Genomic DNA, 21,853 nt, shown 5'->3' with positions numbered 1-21,853 from the left:
AGGCAAGATGGCCGAGTTGGTCTAAGGCGTCAGGTTAAGGTTACCTTAACACCCAGCTTCTCCAAAGCTTCCTGATCATCGTTTGATGGCGTGGGTTCGAATCCCACTCTTGTCATAACCTTTTTTGCTCATCGTTCACATACATCCTCGCCAAGCAAATACTCGTCACCCGCCCCGCCAATCAATCGCCCAAGGGCTGTGGCGTACAGTACAGTACGGATGATATCCCATGCTCCAACCATCTCCTGAATCTCAATGATCTCAATACATCAGCCATCTTCCTCCTTGCACCGCCCCATGCACACGCAGTACAGTGTTTTCAGCTCAGCTGAGCCATAGGTAGGTACCTCTACCAACCAATCAACCAACCAACCAACCAACCAACCAACACACAGCCCCAATAGCAGATCATCATCCAACACTGCAGTCGTAAATTGGAACCCAGCACCTGCAGGAAGTAAGCTTACTCGTCCGCACGTAGTAACCACCTATCAACATCAAGATCAAGATCAACACCAACACCAGCAAGTCATACCTACAGTAGACCACCACCCCGAACCTGGCCGAACCCAGTCACCTCCGTCCACAAAGATCCAATGAACCTCTAAACCGCAAACCACCCTACTCGACACAACAGCACAATAGATACTGTTTGCGTAGGTAGGTAGGTAGGCCCTCTCTACATACGTACGTACTATGTTCATTCCCAGGCTTCCACCCTACTACGCCAGAGGTGCACCATATCCCCACCATGCAAAGCGTTGGCGCAGACAGCCACAGGCACGCCAGGAACCAGAACTTTTGACCACATTTTCTATTCCATTCCAGTGACGAAGAAGGCCGGGAGCAGAATAGGAAGCCATCGGCAGCCCATCGAGGCTGAATGCGCATATACTTTGGCGAGGCTGGTTACCTTATCCTAAAACATGGCATGACTCGACATGACATCCACCAGTCCCTGCTATCCACAAAACTTGACAGCTCATGGAAGGAAAGAGGAACCCAAGGCCATTCTACAGCCACAGCTACCCCAACGTACTGCACGACACGTAGGGCTGCTATGCCGATCTGAACTGATCTCCAAGCAGCAGCAACAGTAGCTGATGGTATTCAAATGTTTATTTCTTGGTGGGGGGAGACGACGTGGGCTGGATGGTGGGTACATTCAACTCAGGCATACAGTCACCCACTCACCCATAAATGCAGGCATGCACGGTGGACCCATCGAAAATATACACACACAGTAGAATCATCCGAATGGCAATCAACAGAACGTCGCTAATGTGCACCGGCCAGAGTTCGACAGACTGATAACCAAGTCGAAGAGCAAACATGGTTCAGAGCACAACAGAGTCAATCTCCGAGGAACGGTAGAAGGTAAGAGGCGATATTAAATTATTTCCAAATAAGGGTCTGGAAATGTAAATAGGTATGGAGAACGGGCCGGAGTACACCAACAGAGCCACACCGCCACGGAGAATCGAATAAACAGATCAGAAAGGGCTGAACGGTGAAAAGGATCAATTTACAAACAGGACTATAGTAACAGGGAAAGAGAAACAAAGAATTTGAACAAAGGAAATAAGGGGATAATGGGCACAAAGGAAACTACCAAAAGGGAAATAAAACAATATGTATGCGGGAACAAACGGGGCTGGTACAATATGTAGAAAAACCGATGGCTGCAAGCAACAGAAGAGACGAATGCTGCGTGGGTATCACGGGGTATCCAAATAACCGCTCTTGCTGGGTCAATGCTGGAATCCAAGAGCCTAGTCGCACTCGAGCCTTCTCTCCAAGATAGAACGCATTTGACCGAGACACGTCTCGATCCGTCGGTTCGGCCAGCTTTGGTGAGATCCTTGGGTGTGGGCGTGGATGTCACAACGCCTTTTTGGGGGCCTCCTGGACTAGTTCATAACGTTCAATCCCTGCATCGCAAGAAGCAAGCCCGAAAGCTCGAATTGCCCGTCGTTCTTAGTTCTTCTACCACGGTGACCAACTTTGGCGACTGATTGGCGATTAATAGAAGATCGTCTGATGCGTCAGTCGATCAGAAAGGTTGAGAATTAAATCTTTAGACAATTAGAATAATGTAGACTTCGACTCTACCGGTCATCACCGGCCCGGGACTTGGCTCGGCGACGGAAGAAGTCCATCACTTTTCGGGCTGCGCCAGAGCTACCGGGGCGGTGGGCCAAGTCGCGCTCGTACTCATACGCGTCTGCAAACTTGCGATGGTTCTTAGGCAAGACGCCCGGACCCCGCCCAGGTCGACCCGCCTGCATTGACGGTTGAGATCCTTTATCGAAGGTCCCCGTGGAATCATCGTAGTAGTTAGGCGTTGAGTGGTTGGCGCTTTGGTTTCGGTAATAGTGATCATTTTCATTCGGGTAGACCTGCTCCGCCGATGCTGCACTGTACGAAGTGGGCTGGTATAGGCCAGATTGGTTGGAGTGCAAGATCGCAAACTGCTGGTCAATCCGGGCCTGATAATTAATAGGTTCATCCTGAGTGAGGATCTCGTCCCCTGGTGCACCATCCGTCGCCATGGCGATCGCATCCTGCGTTCCGTAACTGGTAGCACGCGCACGTGATCGAATTGCGCCAGTAGACGGGGGCTGCTCTAGACGATTCTCAGTGGAACGATCCGTTTGCGATTCTTCGTCCGGAGTTTGTGATCGGCTGGAGGAGAAGCCTTTCAACGAGAAGGATGGCGGAAGGAGCGAAAACCTCCGGGGCCGGTTTTCAGCACCGGTTTCGCTCGCCTTGCGATTATAGCCATATTGCATCGAGCGTCGCGAGTCCATCGACATCCGCGTGTCGTCTCCTCCGTACGGCTCCTTCATGCTAGTGGGAGGATAACGCTTGCCATTGCGCTGGCGCGAGCCACTGGCTTGCCCTCCGCGGCCGCCAAAGATGGATCCAGAGCGACCAAAGAGCCTCTCGCCAATGCTGGACACGGTGTTCGATCTCTTGTGACCCTTAGGCGGCTCTTGCCGGGGTGTCGTATTGAATTTGGGCGGAAGGTGCTGCGTGCTGGGTTGGCCAATCGACTGCTGTGAACTATCATGTGGCATGGGAGCAGAAATACTGAACTGCCGGCTTTTTGGCTGTGCCAGCCGGCCCTGGGCATTGGTCGCTGCCACAGTTGGTGCCACAGGCTGCCCATACGATCCCCTTGATGGCAAACGGCCCGCGTTGAACGAGGCCATTGACCCGCCAGTCGTGGGGCGCGTAGCATGAGTGGCCGATGTCGGCATCGGCCCCGTAAGCGCTGCAGTATCTGATGTCGAGCGAGGTAGGTGCCCAGATACCGGGGCCGGCGCCGAACCAGCGGCCGCCTTGTAGTCTCCAATCCGTGCGCTAGATTCCCCAGCCATATTTTGATGCGATGTGCTTGCCGGTATATCGACAGGTCCACCTCGGCTCCCTGATCTCGCTCTCCGTGCTGAAGGTTCGAATGCTCCAGAAGGCCCCGAGGGTGCGTGCTCCGTACCAGTGAACTGTTCGCCCCTTACCGTTTGAGACTGGGGGGCAACGTATTCGACCTGGACAGTTCGCCGCTTGGTGTCTCGGGAACTCTTCGCCTTTTCGGTGGCCTGCTCCTGCGAGACGTCTCCGGCGTGATGAATCAATCCTCCCACAGGCGGGGCTGTATTTTGGTATGCTTTGGGTGGCTCTCTGACGGATGCACTCCGTGCCAGTAACGGGACTTCCTTGTGGGGCTCGGCTGCGAAGAGAAATCAGTTGGCTGCGCCCGTGGTTTGGGAGCACAATGTCTTACCTGAAGGCACCGTAGTGGTGGCGATGTCGGCGACCTTGGTTGTGCTGCTGGTGATGTGTGACACAACATGTGAGTACTCGCTTAGCCAGCTGTGGCGGGCAACCTCAAAAAGGTCGGCTCGTTTCCGCGGGTCAGGAACCAAAATCCTCCTCAGCAGATCGCGTGCGTGGGGGGTCACATATTCAGGGAACGTCAAAGGAGTTGTAACTATGTATTTGTAAAGCAAGTTGATGTTGTCACCGTCCGGATTCGCCGGGTCGTCGTCGAACGGTAGGTAGCCGGCCAGCATGGCATACTATATACGGCCAAGTCAGTATGGCAGACATGAGGCAGATGTGCGAGTTGCACGAAAGGCGGACAAGACTACTCACCAAGATCACACCGCAGCTCCAAACGTCGACCTTGCGCCCAGTATAAAGCGAGTCACTGACTACCAGCTCCGGAGCCGCGTAGCAAGGACTGCCACAGCTAGTCTGCATCAGATCACCTCGTCGAAGACCTTTTGCGTTTGGCTTGTCCAAGCGCATCCTCTTCACAAAATCTTTGTTGGTCAGGTTGTACTCGATCTCCTCACCAAGCTCGTCGACAGGATCAAAAGTGTTGGCAAACCCGAAGTCGGTGATGATGATGTTTCGATTGCGGTCGAGCAAAAGATTCTCCAGCTTCAAATCACGGTGTACAATTCCTTTTTTGTGCAAATAGCCGACGCCGGAGACCAATTGCGCGAAGAGGCGCCGGGCTGCATTATCCTTGAGGTATCGGTTGTTCAAGATGTGGTCGAATAGCTCGCCTCCGGAAGCATACTCCATGATAATACCGATATGGCGATCCGTCTCGACCATCTCGTGGAGCCGGACGATATTCGGGTGGGAAAGATCGCGCAGGATCGAGATCTCGCGATAAATCTTGGGCAACCGACTGGGGTTTGACCCCAGAGATTCCCTCCGGATGAGCTTGATCGCAACCTGGATAGTTCCGTCTCTCTTCCAGCCCAATTTGACTTTTCCAAACTCACCCTCTCCCAGAGTCTGACCCAGAATGTACTGCCCAAATGTCGTCTCCTTGCGCTTTGCCGCGTTCTCGTTGTAGTCGTGGCGACTGCGCAGTCCACCGCGACCTCCATCATCCACCCCATCGCTTCCCACCAGAGCCAGACCGGACGTAGGCGCATCCTCGGTCGATGGCGATATCGACGCGCCTCCCTGCCGTACCTGTTCGCGCTCGATATCCACGGCCGGGTCGCTCACCAGCAATTGATTGAGCACTGTACTGGACTCCTTGGCTAATGTTGCTTGGTCGGGGAACGGGTCGGTCAATTCGTCCGAGTGTGCATCAGCCGCGGATGATAACACAGGCTGACCGCGGGCGCTTATCATCCCCGACAAGTCCTCGGCCTCCCTGTCCGACTGCATCGCACTCCGATCCTCCACTCTATTCTTTCCATGACGCGAACTTGACGCTCTTTCGCCGGAGGAGGTCGTCGCTTTCGAGCTCGAGCCGTGGTGACTTCGTTGGGTGGACGAAGTCCTCGGCGGTGGGATCGGGGGAGCGCCTAGCAGGTCAGGATAGATGGGGTTGCGATTGGCGTCCAAGTCGGACGGGTACGCGGTAGGGGTCACGGCGGAGGATGCATGGGTGGTGTGCGGCAGGGACTGCGATTCGGGGTCGTTCATAGCCGAAGAAGCTGTCGGGACCGAAAATGAAGTTGGCTGCTGAGCACTTTAGCGCCGAAGTCAACGATAGGCGCTGCGCAGGCGCTCAATTGCTGCAAGTGCAGCCGACCCTTGATCGCGGAGGTGGAGGAAGTCGCTGCAGCATGGCTGCACGGTCATGTGGCAGAAGAGGAGGGATGGTGGGCTGATTGGAATGGATGTGCACTGAGGGGCGCGATTTGTAATCCACATACCTTCGTTTCTGAAAGGCACAGCAGAGCTGAGTCCTGCTGTGTTCACGGTCCGAGACAGCCTCTTCTGGCAGAAATGGACTGACCAATCCAGCTAACCAGGTCGCGTCTGCGCTCTTTCTGGGGACAAATGCAGTGATGCGACCTGCAATCAGGCACTTTAAAGCCCTATAGGGGAAGGGGGGTGGGCTTTTGTGGACTTCTTCTTTTGGAGGGGGAGAGGTGGTGAGTTTTTCCTAATCTAAGGTGGTATGGGAATGTGACCGAAGTTTCCGGGGCTGAATGAGTTTCCGGTCGGGTAGCTAAGCTGTTGTCTCAGGTTAGTTTCTTGGGTTTGGGGGCCCATCGGAACCACCACCGAGAAGGGGAAGGGGGGGGGGAGTGGGTGGATTGAGTGGGTGGACAAAATGAGAGAAGAAGTCACTGACTAACAACGTGAAGAGCAACGACCCCCAATAGAGAAATTTCGCAATGGTTCAAGGTTGTTGGTATAGGCAAGACACCAGGTCGATAACAACCAACGATACTTTTTTGTTAGGAAAGGGCAATGTAGATGGCAGGCAACAGAAACAGAAATAAGCAAAAAAAAAAAGAGAAAAGAAAAGAAAATAAAGGACAATCAATAACCGCGTTGTCAAAGGGACGGGAGGCGCCTGTTGTTCGTGTCGAGGATAATTTTTTTTCAATTCTCTTTTGCTTTTTGTTTTGCCCTTTTTAATTTCAGTGGATTTGCCGAAAAGTGCAAGTGACGCTCGGAGAAACAGCAAGGTGAAAGTGAATAATCTGCACCGCAGAATTGACCTTTGACCCTGTGCTTGTCTGTCTGGCAGGTATATCGACTACTACCCAGTTGGGGTAGTGCCAGTCGGCGGGCTCGAAGAGAGAGCTTCGGAGCGACAAACGCGGGCGGGAAGGGGATGCAAGCCTCGGGAAACGCGATTCGCAACCTGGGACTTCCTGGCCAACGGAGAAGGGAGGAGCGTAATCCGGATTTTGGCAGCTGCACCGATTCAACACTTCTGGTAGAATTGACAAGACAGAGTGTTGACCGCGTCGGAGGGCATGATCGACCGAGGGGGGGAAGAGAGGGAAGAAAGGAAGAGGGGTGGGGGGGAGGAGAGGAAGAAAGAGAGTGAGAGGAGGGAGGGAGGAATAGGAATAGGAATAGGAATAGGAATAGGAAGGATGAGGCAGTTGGGGAAGATGAATGGACAGTGCAGCAGCAATCAGCTAGTGGCAGCAACAGCAAGAGAGAGAGGGCGGGCGGGCGGTAATCGAAAGAGGGGTGTGTGTAGGTACTAGGTAGGTAGTAGTAGTTTTGGGTATTAGACTGAACTAAACTACTAGACTAGTCACTCACTCGCTCTCTCTTTCTCCCTCTCTCTGTCTCCTTCACCCCAACGGATAATAGTCTAGTCGCTTTACTTAGTTGATGGTGGAGAGGTGCTTGTTCGGCCTCCCTCCGGATGATCGGAGAACAGATAAAGGCGAGAACAAAAGAAGAAAAAAAGAGAAAGAGCTATGCGAAGCAGAAGAAGGGGACGGTGCGAGGGGGGAGAAAAGAGTCGGTCAAAATGTGTCAATCCCTCCTTGAGAGAGAGAAAGGGGGGGCTGATAGTGAGTTGGCAAAACAATAACATACAAGGGAATAGAAGAAAGGAACAGACACCGAGAGCAGGAGAGGGGAGAGGAAGGGAGAGAGGGGAGCAAATGATGATGATAATATTGTTGGTGGTGGCATTCAACTGAATGCTACAAGTATAAGAGTAAAACCCTCCTTATTATTATCATCATCATCATCATCATCATCATCATCATCATCATCATCATCATCATCATCATCATCATCATCATCAACACAATAATAACAATAAGAATAATATGACGATAGTACAATCTCAATTACAATGGATAGATACTTAACATCTATCATCCACCCTCGGCATCAGCATCAGCATCATCAGCATCTCTCAGCATTTCCACCCTACTAAATTACATCCAGGCTTGCACAACTTCTGTACCTTACCCAGACCAGTTTAGATTGGTTGACTGGTGAGTTGGCTGGGGAAGGCCAAAAAGCGGGTCAACGGGTCGGATCTCGCTGCCTCATTTAAATGCGAGCATAGCTTACAGATTACGGAGTACTGGACGCACTTAACCAGCTGTTAGCGAGCCATCCACCGAGGGGCTCATGTTCTCTGATACGAGTAAGGGTAGGGTAGTAACGGTCCAGCCGATGACGAGCACAGCCCAATCGATAGTCGAGAATCGAACAAAGTTCAGCTCCGAAGTCATCATCGAGGAGGGAGCAAGCTGCTGGTCAAAAAGAGTCAATCGGGGTTGAATACGAGCCAGTACAGATGAGGAGGGAAGTAGCTCAGGAAGCTACTGAGGACGGCGTGGGTCAAGAATGGTCATTGCATGGTTGCAAGAGGAGACACCTGAAACTGGCAGGCAGCACGGGAGTGACTCCGAGTGAGTGATTCTCAAAATCGAGGTGGACACCGCAATGCAATGAAATAATCATGAGGCCGATGGAACCGGGACTGGAGCTCTAAAACAAGGGCCTGAACGTGTGCGGTGCTGTCCCTTGCCTTGGTCGGTGAAATAAGGCTCCAGTGAGGTCTGGGATGTTATTATTGTTGTTGTTTCTCTTTTGGGGTATCTCTCCGATCCATGGAGTAGATCATTTGATCAATATCAGAAGCTTTGAAGAAGACAGCAAGTGACAGCCAGCCAACTTTGAAGAAGGATCGGTGTAGGTTTAAGGCACGGAATATGTGGTTGACAGCTCATAGTAGGTATGTACAGTATTGTACACCGTCTCGCCCGAAAAGTAAAGGGAGAAATATGAAGACCTGAATGGCCCAGCCAGCCAGACCGCGGTGGACGCGGACAGCAGGCAAGCGATCAGTTAAGCTAAGGTAAAAGACTCGAAAAATCACCATCAGGGGGGAGAGATGGAAGAGAGGGACAAATCAAACCACTGTTTCATCGAGGGGGCGGCGGATGGAAATAGAATAGTAGTCGATCGTCATCTCAGGAACCAACTGGGCAGTAATCGCCAGTGCCCCGGCCGTCATTGGCTGGGTCGGAAGATTACGGTGGCACCAGAGGCTGGATACCTCAGGTACCAGTTGCCCGTACCTGCCTTAGTCCATGGAGCTGGTCACCTTGTCATGTTAAGTCGCTGAGTTAGTACTCCGTACTACACTACTCATAGTCAATTAAAGTAGGAGGCTGGGGCTAATTAGACTAGGTACAGTACGGAGTACATTACGAGGGAGACCGTCAGATGGATGTCGATGGTACTGTGCCTGGTATCTAACCTTGTTACCTCACTCCCTTTGCCCACCACTTCACGACCACCCACGGTTGACCCCTTCCCTCGGTTCTGTCCCAAAGGTTCAGCTCATCAATTATTGCTCACATGCGGGAGCTTATTTGAGTGCAAACCCACGGTAACCGAAGGACCCTTGTCTGAGGGCTTTCTTCGCTTTCCCTCTCGCTCCCTTTTGCTACCGATCACTTTGAGATCGATCACCAGTGTCATATCATCCCTCACACCCCTCCTTCCTGCAACCGCTCTGTAGATACGACATGTTCCATTGTGAATATTCTCCGTCCACACTGCACCTAGCGTCGTCATCTCGCGAGAACCTTATGCTTCCATTCAATGCAATTGTCCATCAAGCCCAGAAACCATATGCAATAGCCATAACTACACTAGTAAATACCGACCCTTTCTGGCGCAAATACGCATCGTCAAGTCACTCCGCTTGGCTCCAACATCATTATTAAGGTGCATGAAGGGCTGACAACCAGACCCCGGCGGGCGCAAATCCTTATAGTAGCGCGCGCTTGCGTCCAGGCCAACAGCAATAACAACAGCAATAACCAGGGGGGGGGGGGGGGGGGGGGGAGGGGGGGGCAAACCTCGTACAGAACCATACTCTTCTCATGAAAATAGAACTGCCCCCGACTCGGGCAGGGATACCCCCAACTAGTGTAAAGCAATGGGCCAAGCAACCATCCAGGATACCTTGTCGCAGGGCCCTCTCATGCGGGGGGATCAGGGAACTGCTTATGGATTGGAGCTGGCTAAGTAGGGAGCGAACCTCGCAAATTAATGCCGCTGAGCGCCGGAGTTGTTCAGCGTGCGAGTACGAATAGACAATTGGAACGCTCTACCACCGTCTGACACTACTAGTGTAAGGCTCGGAGAATATGCCATAAAATGGGAATGGGTTCAGCGCACCGGCGATATCCGCTAAGGGACTTTGGGCACCTAGCCATTGGCCGCTCACGGCAAATGAAGCGCATGCCATCGGCTGCATTGATTAGGGTACAGTGCAGCTGTGCTTATACCGATGGATGCTGTGATGATATCGGTCCGCTTTTACAAGATGCAGAAACAAAGAACAAAAAACAAAAAACGACAGCAGTCGGATTTGAACCGACGCCTCCGAAGAGAATAGATTTCTAGTCTATCGCCTTAGACCGCTCGGCCATACTGTCTTGATGCTACAGAGGGAGCATAGCAGGAACTATGCTGCATGGGAGTCTCTAGTGAGAGAAAATAGGCATAGCCTTTTAGAGTAACCAATGGACGAGGGGTGGTGCCCGTTACTACGTCACTATTATGTTCTTTAATGTTCTTGCTATGCACCTGAATCTACCTGCAGGTTATCGAAGGAAGACTTATTCGCAATGCTAATGAAAAGAAAGGAGGATAGGTGTGATTATGTGAATAGATGCACTACCGACGCAATCCTGGAAGAGCAGATGGTTAATTGTCTTGTGTCTTCTGGAAAGACAGGGAGGGACAAGCCGCAACGCAAGGAAGGCAGGACTCACTGACGACCAGAGACAATGGGACCCACCCTGAAGGCGCTAGTGCGGAAGTGAGCGGGCAAAAAAAGAAACGACAGCAGCCGGATTTGAACCGACGCCTCCGAAGAGAATAGATTTCAATGATGATTCAAGTCTATCGCCTTAACCACTCGGCCATACTGCCTTTGATGAATAATAGTGCTGTTGCTTAGTTATATACCCACCTCGCAAGCTCAATATATCAGATTTTTAGCCATGCTACTCTGGAATACAAAAATACTTATCACCTTGCTAAACAAAGGCTCAAGAAGTCTATTACATGCCAATTCATCCTCAATTTTCTATGTTTTACTAATTCTGGCCACCGTAGGTCGTGCTGCAATGCAGGAATCAGATTACATCCACCTACCACACTCCACCCCTGATTGTTGCGCTGGTGTAAAATACCTAAAAAGAAATTCTGAACATCTGCGGGGGGGGCCTGATCAAGGCTTTTATATCCACCTTACAAAAAACACAGTCTAAGCTTAAGGTCGGGGGCAGAATGTATAGAGTGACATTTCCAATTTGCAGTTTTAAACAGCATAGTATAAGGGAAATACTCTACCCTACTAGCTCTATAAACCATGCCATAAACACTAAGTATAACAGATCAGATCCGAACTAAGATTGAACATAAGTCGATTGGTTTGACTACTGTATTCCCGAGCTCTTTGAAAAATGAAGGCTTATTTAAAGACGACAAATAAGATCTAATTCTTAAACTGCAAGACCTGTAGTATTATCGGTTTCCACGAGGAGATTGATAATTCTAGATAACGCTTAAAGGTCGCCCTTTTAAGACTCGGCTTTGTCTGCATTAACCTATTCTTCTGTAACCCCTCCCCCAAAGTTAATAATGCAAGGATTATTATTTGCGTTAATAAGAATATTGTCCGGCTTTGTATTACCCCGGATAATTCCTGCGGCATGCAGCCTTTTTATTACTCCCGCCTGCTGGACTGCGTCTACCAGTATACTCTGCCGTGACAGCAATGTGCACAGCTAGCATGAAGCCTGGCCATGTCGACTCTATACGTGATCCATTAGGCCAGGGGATGATGAGTCGAGAAGCAAAAAAACGACAACAGTCGGATTTGAACCGACGCCTCCGAAGAGAATAGATTTCTAGTCTATCGCCTTAGACCGCTCGGCCATATTGTCTTGTTCATGGTGAAATGATGACAAGATGCCATCCTGTTTCTAAACAATCACTGTTAGAGTAACCTGAAGCATCACAGGGTATTTTCTCATATGTGTACGTCGCGATATCGTTAGTGGTATACTGTAGAATATTGTGTGCGGCTGTATAGAGCTTCATTCAGAAGTATCCTGGGTGTGCCGTCTGTTCAGGCGTCTGGACACCTAAGGCGCTGATTTCGGTCCCATCATGTATATATGGTGGGCTGCCCGTGTGGCCTGCGCATACGTACATTTTTGCTGGACGGACCAGACACCGACAACAGCACAGGCACTGGAATGAATCGAGTCACTAATATACAAACGTGAAAGCTATGACCCGACTACACCGACACAATCCGACCGCACCGCCCAGCGTCACCCCTGCAACCACAGCACGACAGTGGCAACACACCCCTCTCACCGCATCTAGAATCCTACACAGCAGTTGTCATAGAATAAGAACCAAACCCAAAGGTCAAAGCACCACACCGTGCCCTCCCATCCATCTAACTCCCTTAAACTGTCACAAGGCATTGCAGGTAAAGGTAGGAACCTGGTCAAGTCAGTCATCATCACATGCACCTGGGTGTCTGGAGCATGTGAAAGTCGACCCCACCCTGACCCCGATATCAGAGGTTTACTCCAAACGACCCTAGTCTACCACGAGATACCCAAGAAACGGACGTCACCTTACCGGTATGAGAACGGGCGGCCGCTGGCATTACTGGAAGAGCGTGCCGCCTGCCCGGCCCGTAGATGACCGAGCACAGTAGGCATGACCAAAAGCCGATAGAGGTTACAACGAAAGGATGAAGAAGACCGTGACATCAGACCACGACAACTATAAGACCACAACGATACCAACAGCGTGAGCATAGAAACCGCATTAGAATTGCCCCCAAGGCATCCGAAAATCTCAAATCATAAGATCATCACCGCATTACAACATGAATAAACAGGGACCGAATCGACGACCACATCACCCCTTCGCCCCAGACTTTGAAGCCCTCCCACAGGATGCGTTCCCCGCGGCACTGTACGCAGGTGGCGGGGTCGGAGTAGGCGACGGCGCTCTCCCTCCGTAGGAGGCTTGTGCCTGACTGCCACTCGCCTCAGCAGGGAGTTCACCGCCATCGCCGGTACCAACAACCACCTGCTTGCCGTCACGCATGCGCCCAACAACCATGCCCCGGGCGACAGACTTCAGGAAAGCCTTGCGGCTGACACCCGAGGCATCGATGTACACCAGCCCAACGTTCTTAACCCCGCCGGTCAAGTTGGATGCCACAGCCCCGGCCTGATCGCCGTACCGGTGTCCAACCATAGTGGTGGCCGCGTTTGAGCTAGAGGTCAAGACGTGCCGGGCACCCTGCTCAATGCCGTCCGCCAGAGTCGAGAACGCGATCAAGGACTTATTCAGTATCCCGGGCTTATACTCGTTGCCATACTTGTCGATACCCCTTTGTCGCTCCGTGTTGTTCCGGCGGGCCAGCGATGCCCCAATATTCTGGGCATATCTCCCAACCTGGCCAACAGTTTTGGCCGAGAGATCGGCGGCGCCCTCAGAAAAGGTGCCAACCTTGCGGATGCGCGAGTGAGTGGTCTCGGAGAAGGTCATCGGCTTCGGGTTTGGCTTTGTCTTCCTGGTGAAGGTGTCGGCACCACTCGTAAGTGCGTTGGCGAGATATGTAGACCCGGTGACAATCAAACGTGAGGCCTTCGCGGAAGTCTGGACGATGGTCGACTTCTGGTAAGCCGGGTGACGTGCCATACGTAGATACTCCTCGGACACGTTGCTGACATTGACCTTGTTGCCCTCGCCTTCGGAAGGAAGCTCAATCTCCACGGGCCCTAGTGAGGTTAGAATCATTCTGCGACCACGAACAATGGAGATCAGCCGTGCAGTATAGAATCACTTACTCTTCGAGCCAGGTTTGACGTCCAGTCTTTCCACGACGTCATAGCCCTCCATCTCACCCACCACACTGCCATCCTCCTCATCAACCAGAACAATTCTACCATGCGCATCACCCCCAGAAGAAGCGGCAGAAGAGACATATCCCTCACCGGGTGCATACGTCGAGGGGTTGTAAGGAGCATGGTCCCCGGCTGGAGGTGCGCGGTCGAGGAATGCAGTGCATTGAGCGAGGATCGTCTCAAAGGTGTCGATATCCTCCTGTGTCACTCTGCCAGGTCCATGTCCGATCGAGGGAAACTGGATGCGAATAAAGGCTCCTGCATCGGGACCCAGATCCCAACGGGGGATTAGGTAGCTGTTCGGCGGCTGATGGAAAATCTGGGTGGTTGCAGGGAGAGCCAAATCCAGCTCCGGTGGCAAATTCAGATGAAGATAGAAGTCTTCCTCTGTGAGTGCATCCTGGGAGGACACGGGGAACGAGCTTCCGGGGATAGCGGTCTTGGTCGGGACCATCAACAAAGAAAGTGTTTGCGGCCCCGACGGAGTGAGCTCCGACTCCTCGCCGTTCTGGATGTGAAAGGCGCGAATGTGGTCAATACTGTACAGAAGTCTTGGGTCATGCATGGTGGAAGCCATGGCTGCGACTCCGTTGACTCTGGGCCGGTTGTGACGAGGGAATCAGGATAAAAAAAAAGAACCGCGAGGGCTGTCGACGTCAGGTGGGGACAACGGGTCGGTAATGCGGGGGGAGGGGAGCCGATAATAGAACAAACACGGTTGCAATGAAGGCGAGATAAGCAATGAGGATTGAACTAGAGGAGTAGTTCTTAAGTAGGTAGAGAAGGGAAGAATTGATAGAAACCTGCCACCTGGGAGACAGGCCATAAATAGCTAGACACAGCGCCCCCGTGCCTCATGGCTGGCCAAGTCCGTCATGGAGGGGTGTGGGACAGCAGTGGGAATGAACGTCAGACCCTGGAATGACATAAGCACCCTGACGCCTCCTGACGCCTGCTGCGCCACACTTCCATCACCCCCTGCACCGCCACCGATTGATAAGGCGAGCTGTGAGTGGCTGGGAAAGGGCAACAACTGACCTACACAGGCCCAACGTAAGTGTACAATAATACGTGTACCGTGGACTTCACCACCACCCCAACGATCCCAGCAGAAGAGCGTCCCAAGAGGCAAATTGTTCGAGTCCTTCCAATCAATCCTTCGAATCGCCTGAAATCACCATCCGTGGTAGCTGAAACCGACCAGCGGCTCCAGGGACCTTTTTTTTTTAGCATCCCCGGGCGCTTAAGCACTGGCCTCCGACTGTACTATTGTAAGTCGTTGAGCTACTACTAGCCCATCCTACAAGCGATCTGGACATCGAATCGAATCGCACTGAGCCAGCGCTCCCCTTCTCCCCCGCAAGCATGGCACAGTTCCAGATTCTTTCCGACCTACACCTCGAAAACCCGCGAGCATACGACCTCTTTGAGATCACCCCGACCGCGCCCTACCTCGCCCTGCTGGGTGACATCGGCAACGTCAAAGACGACGGCTACCTGCAATTCCTCGAAGCCCAGCTTCAGCGGTTCAAGATCGTCTTCCTCGTCCTGGGCAACCACGAGCCCTTCGATGCCAGCTGGCCGGCCACGCGCGAACGCCTGCAGCAGTTCTCCGAGGAGATCGACAACCGGCGTCAAAGGGCGGCGGCGACGACGACGTCGTCGCCGCGGCTGGGAGAGTTCGTCCTCCTCGACCGCACGCGGTACCGCCTCACGCCCCAGGTGACGGTCCTGGGCTGTACATTCCACTCGCGCGTGAGCGAGACGCAGGAGGAGACCGTCAGCCACGCCCTGAACGACTTCCACTACATCCAGGACTGGACGGTCGAGCAGCACCGCGCGGCCCACGAGGCCGAGCGGGCCTGGCTCAACGACCAGGTCACCGACATCGCCCGGGACGATCCGCACCATCGCATCGTCATCTTCAGCCACCACAGCCCGACCGTCGCGGCGGCGGCCGTGGATCCGCGCTACGCCGACAGCCCGATCACGTCGGCGTTCGCGACGGACCTCATCGGGGAGCCGTGCTGGGAGCGACCGCAGGTGCGCCTGTGGGCGTTCGGCCATACGCACTACAACTGCGACTTCAAGGACGATCGGTCCGGGAAGCGGATCGTGGCGAACCAGAGGGGGTACTACTTTGCGCAGTCCATCAAATTCGATCCCGGCAAGGTGTTTTGCGTTTGAATGGGTGTTCGACGTTGACGAGCTTGAAAGTCATTTTGTGTTTGAGTTGAAATTTGTTCCTGTTTTTTTTTTGTTTGATATATAGATTAGTATAGTATATTCATAGCGACAATAGAGCATAGCATTTCCCCTCCTGTGGTAACGCTGCAAGATGCAAGATGATGCTGCCTCATAATGTGCGGGGGATGTATGGAATGATTGAAGAATGAATGAATGCCTTTGTCTCGGACGGATGATCTGCAGGTGGATTGCACCAATCCATGGGACCCATGAGACCCATGGGAACGCCGCGTTTAGCCGAGGCTCGAAATACCTCGGCCTCGTGATTAGCTTTTGGGTTGTCTCTCTCCCCGGGCCATTTCCCCAGAACCTTGAACGCTGGCTTCCCTTTCCCCGTTCCCCGTTCTCCGTTCCCCATTTCCAATTCTCCTCGCCATTGCCTCGACGCGCACCTCAAAGAAACCCCCTCCCGCCATATTCATCCTCCTGCTGGATTCTGTTTGGTCTCATCATTAGCCAGCTAAACATATACCCGAACATCCCGCACTCCCTCCCACAATCACAATGACGAGCCTCTCCCGCGTATTGCGGCCTTTGTCCCGCACCGCTGCGTCCGCCCGCCTTGTCGCGACCAGACCGCCGTTGCGGACCCGAGTTCTTCCTAGGTATGAGGTTCTACGCGAGGTGTCCACCGACCGATATCGAATCCCAGAAACTAACCGCAACATCAAACCCGCGCAGCAGTACCCAAGCATTCTCCACCACGTCCCGCCGGCGGGACGTCGACCTGTCCGGGCTGACGCCGACGCCGATCACGTTCCTGTCGGAGACGGAGTCGCTGATGGCGGAGAGCGTGGCCAAGTTCGCACAGGAGCAGATCAGCCCGAAGGTGCGGGCGATGGACGAGGCGGAGACGATGGACGCGGCGGTGGTGGAGCAGCTGTTCGAGCAAGGGCTGATGAGCGTCGAGGTGCCGGAGGAGTACGGCGGGGCGGGGATGAACTTCACGGCGGCGATCGTGGCGATCGAGGAGCTGGCGCGGGTCGACCCCAGCGTCAGCGTGCTGGTCGACGTGCACAACACTCTGGTCAACACCGCGATCCTGAAGTACGGCGACGCCCAGGCCCGCCGCACCTGGCTGCCCCGGCTGGCCACCGGCACCGTGGGCTCCTTCTGCCTCTCGGAGCCGGCCTCCGGGTCCGACGCCTTCGCCCTGCAGACCAAGGCTGAGAAGACCCCCGACGGCTACCGGCTCAACGGCTCCAAGATGTGGATCACCAACGCCATGGAGTCCGGCATCTTCATCGTCTTCGCCAACCTCGACCCCAGCCAGGGGTACAAGGGCATCACCGCCTTCATCGTCGAGAAGGACACCCCGGGCTTCTCGATCGCCAAGAAGGAGAAGAAACTCGGCATCCGCGCCAGCAGTACCTGTGTGCTCAATTTCGATGATGTCGTCATCCCGAAGAGCAACCTCTTGGGCGAGGAGGGTCAGGGATACAAGTACGCGATCAGCGTGTTGAATGAGGGCCGCATTGGGATTGCGGCGCAAATGACCGGCCTGGCGCTGGGCGCGTGGGAAAATGCTGCTCAGTAAGAGGATTCCCCGCCTTCCCTCCCCCCCCCCTTCCAGAACCATCGTTCCATCGCTCGAATTCTCCATTCTCCACCGTATCTTTGATTCTACCTCCGGCACCAAGCATTCTGCAGGGATCAATCCGTTGACCATGTCCGACACAGGTACGTCTGGAACGACCGCCGCCAGTTCGGCCAGTTGATCGGCAATTTCCAGGGCATGCAGCACCAGCTGGCGCAGGCGTATACCGAGATCGCCGCCGCCCGCGCGCTGGTCTACAACGCGGCGCGGAAGAAGGAGGCCGGCCAGGATTTCGTCCAGGACGCCGCCATGGCCAAGCTGTACGCCTCGCAGGTCGCCGGGCGCGTGTCCAGCTCCGCGGTCGAGTGGATGGGCGGGATGGGCTTCGTGCGCGAGGGCATCGCCGAGAAGATGTTCCGCGACAGCAAGATCGGGGCCATCTACGAGGGCACGAGCAACATCCAGCTGCAGACCATCGCCAAGCTGCTGCAGAAGCAGTACACTCGCTAAGAGTGCAGAGTATTCAACCTTGTATGAGGATGTTTGACAATTGAGCATTGGCCGCACTCAGTAGTGCCAGTGCTAACCGCTCAAGTAATGAACATATTCGAACTAGATAACTACTACGTACTACGCACTGTACCACACTGGAACTCTAGAGTCCTAGAGACTCACTAGATTGAAAATGGCGTGATCGTAATAAACTCCACTTCCGCCGAAAAGGGCCTTCTGCTAGACTGCCTAGTCTTTTCCAAAATCCTTTTCTTTTTTCTTTTTTCTTTTTTTTTTTTTGTGCTCGCTCTCTGTTCCTGGTCGCGGGTTGGGAAAGCGGGCCCCGTTTCTTTGTTGGAGCTCTTCAAAGGTTCCAACTCCAAGTCTCGGGGTCGATTCTTCTTCGAGGCTTAGTCTAGCTTGGGAAAACAGGAAAGGAACCACCCCCCTCCCTTCCCCCCATCCCATCGGAAATCAAAACCGATCTACTACCTACCGTAATTGCGGATGCATGTATGAGTATTTTGACAAGTGGGCAATTGGGCCACTGTGAAGAACGCGCCCCCCCCCCCCCCGTAATCCTCTAATCTAACAAGCGAAGAAAATGCCAGAACAGGTCCCCCAATAATGCTCGTCTAATCCGATCGAAAAGCGGGCTACATAAATGCATACAAAAGGGAAATTGATCATCGTGGGAGGGGGAGGGGGCATCGGCTGGAGCCGATAGTCCAGCCGTGAAATTCTTTATCCAATAATGTAGCACAAAATGGGAAAGGTCCTGGAAGATAGATAATGGAATTGATTCCGACGGGGAAGAGATTTTGAATTCTGCACGGTTCAGAATCTCGATCAAGCACTTTCACTTTGATTTGGAGTCCCGCCAGCCCCGGCACTTCTGGTGGTCCTTTGTGTCAAAGCAGGCAATCTTGTTGCTTGTTCCTGGGGAGCTGGTGACTTGTGTGCAGAGCCTCAAGGTGGTGATGATAATGACTCGGATGGTGCACCTGCAACCCGGGTAACGTGGGTTTGCAACCGGCTCCTCCCCGAGCCGGGCTCCGGCCCAGTACCGTGGTTGGCTCCATTCGCGCCATTCACGTTCCGGAAATTTGGTAATAGCATGTGGGTTCAAGGTTTGATTCACCCTCGCTTCTCGAATAAACGAATCCTTGCAGCCTTGCATAACGTTGACTTTCGCTTATCTTTCTGACTCCGCGGACTGGTTCAAACATCCTTTTTTTTTTCTTGGTCCCCAATGTGTGCACATCGTCCCGATCATGCCGGTGAAAAATGTGCCAAGCTCGTGGCGTATCTCCTGCATCGAAAAGGTCGGGGATGCTGTGCCGAAACGTTGGGTTAGGCTGCCTAACGAGCCAAACCTCCCGGGCACCTTAGTCCGAAAGAGCGTTGGGGGGAGGGGGCGCTCTGGAGTCCGGATAACATCACGGCTGCTGCAAGATCCCGGAGACCGAGCAGTCAAATCCTAATTCGGACCGACCTCTTATCCAAGTCAATGTGCATTCTCCGCGCCCTTTGCCGTTGGACAAGCGGAACGGGTGCGTTTCATCGCTTGCCACGGATCGTATTATGCTGGGTTCTGTAGCCTCTGAGCCTCTTCTGATTCCTCAAGAGTCAAGATTGATGATGGCTCCAGTCATAGCTATACTCGTTCCTCGGCTGTGTCGAATGGGACGGAATGGTATGCTCGTGATATTGCTGTGGTGCCTGGACAACAGGATACCCCGACGAGTCTCTTTCCGAAGAACAAGTCGGCACCGACATCGATCGTTGGCCGGGAACACAGGGTATTTGGGGTTGGGCGTGGTGTGAGCTCTCCTGCCCGAGACCACGGATAGCCTCGGGGTGGTAGCCCTGCGGATAAGGCGGATAACCCGAATCAGGAGGCTGGGTCGGTTGTGCACAGAGGGAAGGATTGTAACCAATATGGGCTGAAGCGACCGGTAGCGGGTTGGGCGCTTGGATGTGACTTTCATAGACATATGGCTCGAGCCTAGCCCCGTAGCTTGTGTCCGAGGGGTCGCCTACGGAAGATGTCCGAGCTGAACCGTATGGTTGCCACTCGGGAGCAATGGATGTTCGACTTGATGTGGACAGCACGGAAGCTGCCCTGGAAGCTGGATTCAAGCTCAAGGAGTCCGGGAGATGAGGTGAAGGTAGCATGGACCCGGAGGGAGTGCTGTATGAGCCATCTGACAAGCAGTAAACATGGTGATCAGCAATTGGGGCATGATGGCCTATAGGGAGGAATACACTATGTCACTCACCCAGGCTCGGATGACCCTGCCTGCCTGTGGCCAAGGCTAATTGGTGTCTTAAGGAACGAATCTCCATCTCCATGGCGGTATTTCGTCGGACTATCTCGTCGAACCGGTCGCCTTTGATTTTCAGCTCCGCCACCTGATGCTCTAGACGCTCGATATGCTCCTTTGTCCGCTGACGAATGGTTCTTTGAGCCTCACGGTCATTGGCACGCTTCCTTTCTAGTTGCTCGGCAGAGAGCGACGTCACTTTTCGTGCTCCAGCACGCGATTCGCGTTTCTTCGTCTGCGGAGGTTCCGGGGCAGGGCTCATTCTGCCAACCGACTCGTAGCCAGCTTGATAGTCTCAATGATCAAAGAAGCGACGGTCATATGGGACAGGGATATATGTAGATGGGGGTGCGATAAGCCCCGAGTTTTGTGCTGGTTGGCCCCGGAGGAAGACAGAGAAGTAGAGAGAAGCAGTTCTCTCAAGATGCGACTATAGCTGTTCCGAATGCGTGGGTCGCACTAAACTAGCTATATATATGTTATGTTTCCAGCGGGACAAGAAGGAGCCACCAGATTTTAAACAAAAACAAGACTGGCGGTTAGTTAAGATAAGTTAGTAATCGTTGTTGAGAATTATGGTTAGGAAATGGACCCATTTTGGCTCGGGCTGTGAAGCCCCATTTCGGAAGGCCGTCAGATTCGCGCAGGTTTAGGCACGTAAACTGCAAAGGTAAAGCCCCCCCTCCGGGGGGAACCTTAGTAGATCGTGTACATAGCAAAACGAGGGAAAAATTCAGGACTAAGAGGAGAGAAGGGCTTTTCCCCCGTCGGCTGTCCTCCGTGGATTTTTTCCCAACATTACTGGTCATTACCAGTGGTCTTCGTCTCTAGCCTCTAACAGGGCCAATGAGCAAGGCTTTGTCACTAAAATCCCTGTATAGTAGGTCAGTAGTAAGTAGTCAGCACGCTATTACGATGGGGTTGTTCCGGCGCTGCGCTATGTGTGCTTTGCCGACTTCCGCCTAGTCCCCTCCCCCTCTCTCTCACCAATCTACTAACCTACAAGCATACTCCAAGGCTCTTGGGGAGGGGGGTAAGAGGTGACTAGGCAGACTAGAGGTTTAGACAGCCTAGTCGGGGTGTGTGACGGAATGGCTGATGCGACGGACTGAGTCGCCCCTCTCCTTCGTCAGGTGCCCGACACTGCTGGACACTGCTGCGTCGTAACATGCCAAATGAAGGCAGATCTGGCAGGGTGTCATTTGTCCTTGCAGCACCGACTGAAAACAGCATTGTCAGAATAAAAGCAACCAGAGATCCAGAGAGCATTGTCCCTCCCATAGGTAGAGGTCAGCCAATCGGTGGATCTTAGTCTATCCGGGCCACATGGCAACCCCGATTGAGCGGCGGATACGGCCCTCTAAGCGGGAGCGAAAGGAAACCTCAGTATGTCATGGCTTCGCCAGAAGAAGACACTCACGGGCTTGAATTGGCTTTCGAGAACTTCTTGGCAACTTGGTCTCCTACAGGTTGGAAGCTGACCGAAGAACAAAAAGTGGCAATTGAAAGGGGGGGGGGGGGGGGGGGGG

The 21,853-nt window shown here is 53.3% G+C and overlaps 7 protein-coding genes and 4 non-coding genes across 11 annotated transcripts; 3 read left to right on the top strand and 8 right to left on the bottom strand.

Annotated features, from left to right (window-relative positions):
• Position 1: 1 nt before the first annotated feature.
• BO86DRAFT_t165 lies at positions 2–115 on the top strand. Its single transcript has one exon. It is a non-coding gene; the product is annotated as a tRNA-Leu (tRNA).
• Positions 116–2,061: 1,946 nt separating this feature from the next.
• On the bottom strand, positions 2,062–5,855 carry BO86DRAFT_117532 (putative serine/threonine protein kinase (Kin4)). Its single transcript, XM_025665976.1, has 3 exons — positions 4,159–5,855; positions 3,788–4,082; positions 2,062–3,733 (listed from the first exon to the last, which is right to left on the bottom strand). The coding sequence occupies exons 1-3, from the start codon at positions 5,458–5,460 to the stop codon at positions 2,109–2,111; spliced, it is 3,222 nt and encodes a 1,073-aa protein (XP_025526797.1). The 5' UTR covers positions 5,461–5,855; the 3' UTR covers positions 2,062–2,108.
• A 4,271-nt stretch (positions 5,856–10,126) lies between these two features.
• On the bottom strand, positions 10,127–10,208 carry BO86DRAFT_t162. The gene has a single exon. It is a non-coding gene; the product is annotated as a tRNA-Ser (tRNA).
• Positions 10,209–10,615: 407 nt separating this feature from the next.
• BO86DRAFT_t161 lies at positions 10,616–10,707 on the bottom strand. Its single transcript has one exon. It is a non-coding gene; the product is annotated as a tRNA-Ser (tRNA).
• Positions 10,708–11,644: 937 nt separating this feature from the next.
• Positions 11,645–11,726, bottom strand: BO86DRAFT_t160. The gene has a single exon. It is a non-coding gene; the product is annotated as a tRNA-Ser (tRNA).
• An 835-nt stretch (positions 11,727–12,561) lies between these two features.
• Positions 12,562–14,447, bottom strand: BO86DRAFT_117343 (senescence-associated domain-containing protein). Its single transcript, XM_025665975.1, has 2 exons — positions 13,665–14,447; positions 12,562–13,595 (listed from the first exon to the last, which is right to left on the bottom strand). Exons 1-2 carry the CDS (start codon positions 14,296–14,298, stop codon positions 12,724–12,726), a joined length of 1,506 nt encoding a protein of 501 aa, XP_025526796.1. The 5' UTR covers positions 14,299–14,447; the 3' UTR covers positions 12,562–12,723.
• A 341-nt stretch (positions 14,448–14,788) lies between these two features.
• BO86DRAFT_117313 (Ser/Thr protein phosphatase superfamily) lies at positions 14,789–16,071 on the top strand. The gene has a single exon (XM_025665974.1). It carries the CDS (start codon positions 15,087–15,089, stop codon positions 15,906–15,908), a length of 822 nt encoding a protein of 273 aa, XP_025526795.1. The 5' UTR covers positions 14,789–15,086; the 3' UTR covers positions 15,909–16,071.
• Positions 16,072–16,303: 232 nt separating this feature from the next.
• BO86DRAFT_389861 (acyl-CoA dehydrogenase) lies at positions 16,304–18,138 on the top strand. The gene is made up of 3 exons (XM_025672241.1): positions 16,304–16,573; positions 16,650–17,501; positions 17,649–18,138. Exons 1-3 carry the CDS (start codon positions 16,473–16,475, stop codon positions 18,013–18,015), a joined length of 1,320 nt encoding a protein of 439 aa, XP_025526794.1. The 5' UTR covers positions 16,304–16,472; the 3' UTR covers positions 18,016–18,138.
• Positions 18,139–18,175: 37 nt separating this feature from the next.
• On the bottom strand, positions 18,176–18,572 carry BO86DRAFT_117310 (uncharacterized protein). Its single transcript, XM_025665973.1, has one exon. The coding sequence runs from the start codon at positions 18,463–18,465 to the stop codon at positions 18,247–18,249; it is 219 nt and encodes a 72-aa protein (XP_025526793.1). The 5' UTR covers positions 18,466–18,572; the 3' UTR covers positions 18,176–18,246.
• Positions 18,573–19,401: 829 nt separating this feature from the next.
• On the bottom strand, positions 19,402–20,724 carry BO86DRAFT_117297 (bZIP transcription factor). The gene is made up of 2 exons (XM_025665972.1): positions 20,280–20,724; positions 19,402–20,204 (listed from the first exon to the last, which is right to left on the bottom strand). The coding sequence occupies exons 1-2, from the start codon at positions 20,584–20,586 to the stop codon at positions 19,627–19,629; spliced, it is 885 nt and encodes a 294-aa protein (XP_025526792.1). The 5' UTR covers positions 20,587–20,724; the 3' UTR covers positions 19,402–19,626.
• BO86DRAFT_117296 (uncharacterized protein) lies at positions 20,725–21,255 on the bottom strand. Its single transcript, XM_025665971.1, has one exon. The coding sequence runs from the start codon at positions 21,131–21,133 to the stop codon at positions 20,864–20,866; it is 270 nt and encodes an 89-aa protein (XP_025526791.1). The 5' UTR covers positions 21,134–21,255; the 3' UTR covers positions 20,725–20,863.
• Positions 21,256–21,853: the final 598 nt, after the last annotated feature.

The sequence above is a fragment of the Aspergillus japonicus genome, assembly GCF_003184785.1.
Source record: "Aspergillus japonicus CBS 114.51 unplaced genomic scaffold BO86scaffold_30, whole genome shotgun sequence".
Taxonomy (NCBI): domain Eukaryota; kingdom Fungi; phylum Ascomycota; class Eurotiomycetes; order Eurotiales; family Aspergillaceae; genus Aspergillus; species Aspergillus japonicus.
Note: the sequence above shows the minus strand (reverse complement) of the source record. Positions and strands in the feature narration are given on the sequence as shown.

Coding starts and splice junctions, on each gene's coding strand:
- BO86DRAFT_117532 (XM_025665976.1), bottom strand. CDS start 5,460: ATGAACGACCCCGAATCGCAGTCCCTGCCGCACACCACCCATGCATCC. Junction 4,083..4,158: donor GGAGCTGCGGTGTGATCTTG/GTGAGTAGTCTT, acceptor GGCCGTATATAG/TATGCCATGCTGGCCGGCTA. Junction 3,734..3,787: donor CACCACTACGGTGCCTTCAG/GTAAGACATTGT, acceptor TTCTCTTCGCAG/CCGAGCCCCACAAGGAAGTC.
- BO86DRAFT_117343 (XM_025665975.1), bottom strand. CDS start 14,298: ATGGCTTCCACCATGCATGACCCAAGACTTCTGTACAGTATTGACCAC. Junction 13,596..13,664: donor CGTCAAACCTGGCTCGAAGA/GTAAGTGATTCT, acceptor TAACCTCACTAG/GGCCCGTGGAGATTGAGCTT.
- BO86DRAFT_117297 (XM_025665972.1), bottom strand. CDS start 20,586: ATGAGCCCTGCCCCGGAACCTCCGCAGACGAAGAAACGCGAATCGCGT. Junction 20,205..20,279: donor GCAGGGTCATCCGAGCCTGG/GTGAGTGACATA, acceptor ACTGCTTGTCAG/ATGGCTCATACAGCACTCCC.
- BO86DRAFT_117296 (XM_025665971.1), bottom strand. CDS start 21,133: ATGACCAGTAATGTTGGGAAAAAATCCACGGAGGACAGCCGACGGGGG.
- BO86DRAFT_117313 (XM_025665974.1), top strand. CDS start 15,087: ATGGCACAGTTCCAGATTCTTTCCGACCTACACCTCGAAAACCCGCGA.
- BO86DRAFT_389861 (XM_025672241.1), top strand. CDS start 16,473: ATGACGAGCCTCTCCCGCGTATTGCGGCCTTTGTCCCGCACCGCTGCG. Junction 16,574..16,649: donor CGGACCCGAGTTCTTCCTAG/GTATGAGGTTCT, acceptor AAACCCGCGCAG/CAGTACCCAAGCATTCTCCA. Junction 17,502..17,648: donor GCGTGGGAAAATGCTGCTCA/GTAAGAGGATTC, acceptor TGTCCGACACAG/GTACGTCTGGAACGACCGCC.
- BO86DRAFT_117310 (XM_025665973.1), bottom strand. CDS start 18,465: ATGGGATGGGGGGAAGGGAGGGGGGTGGTTCCTTTCCTGTTTTCCCAA.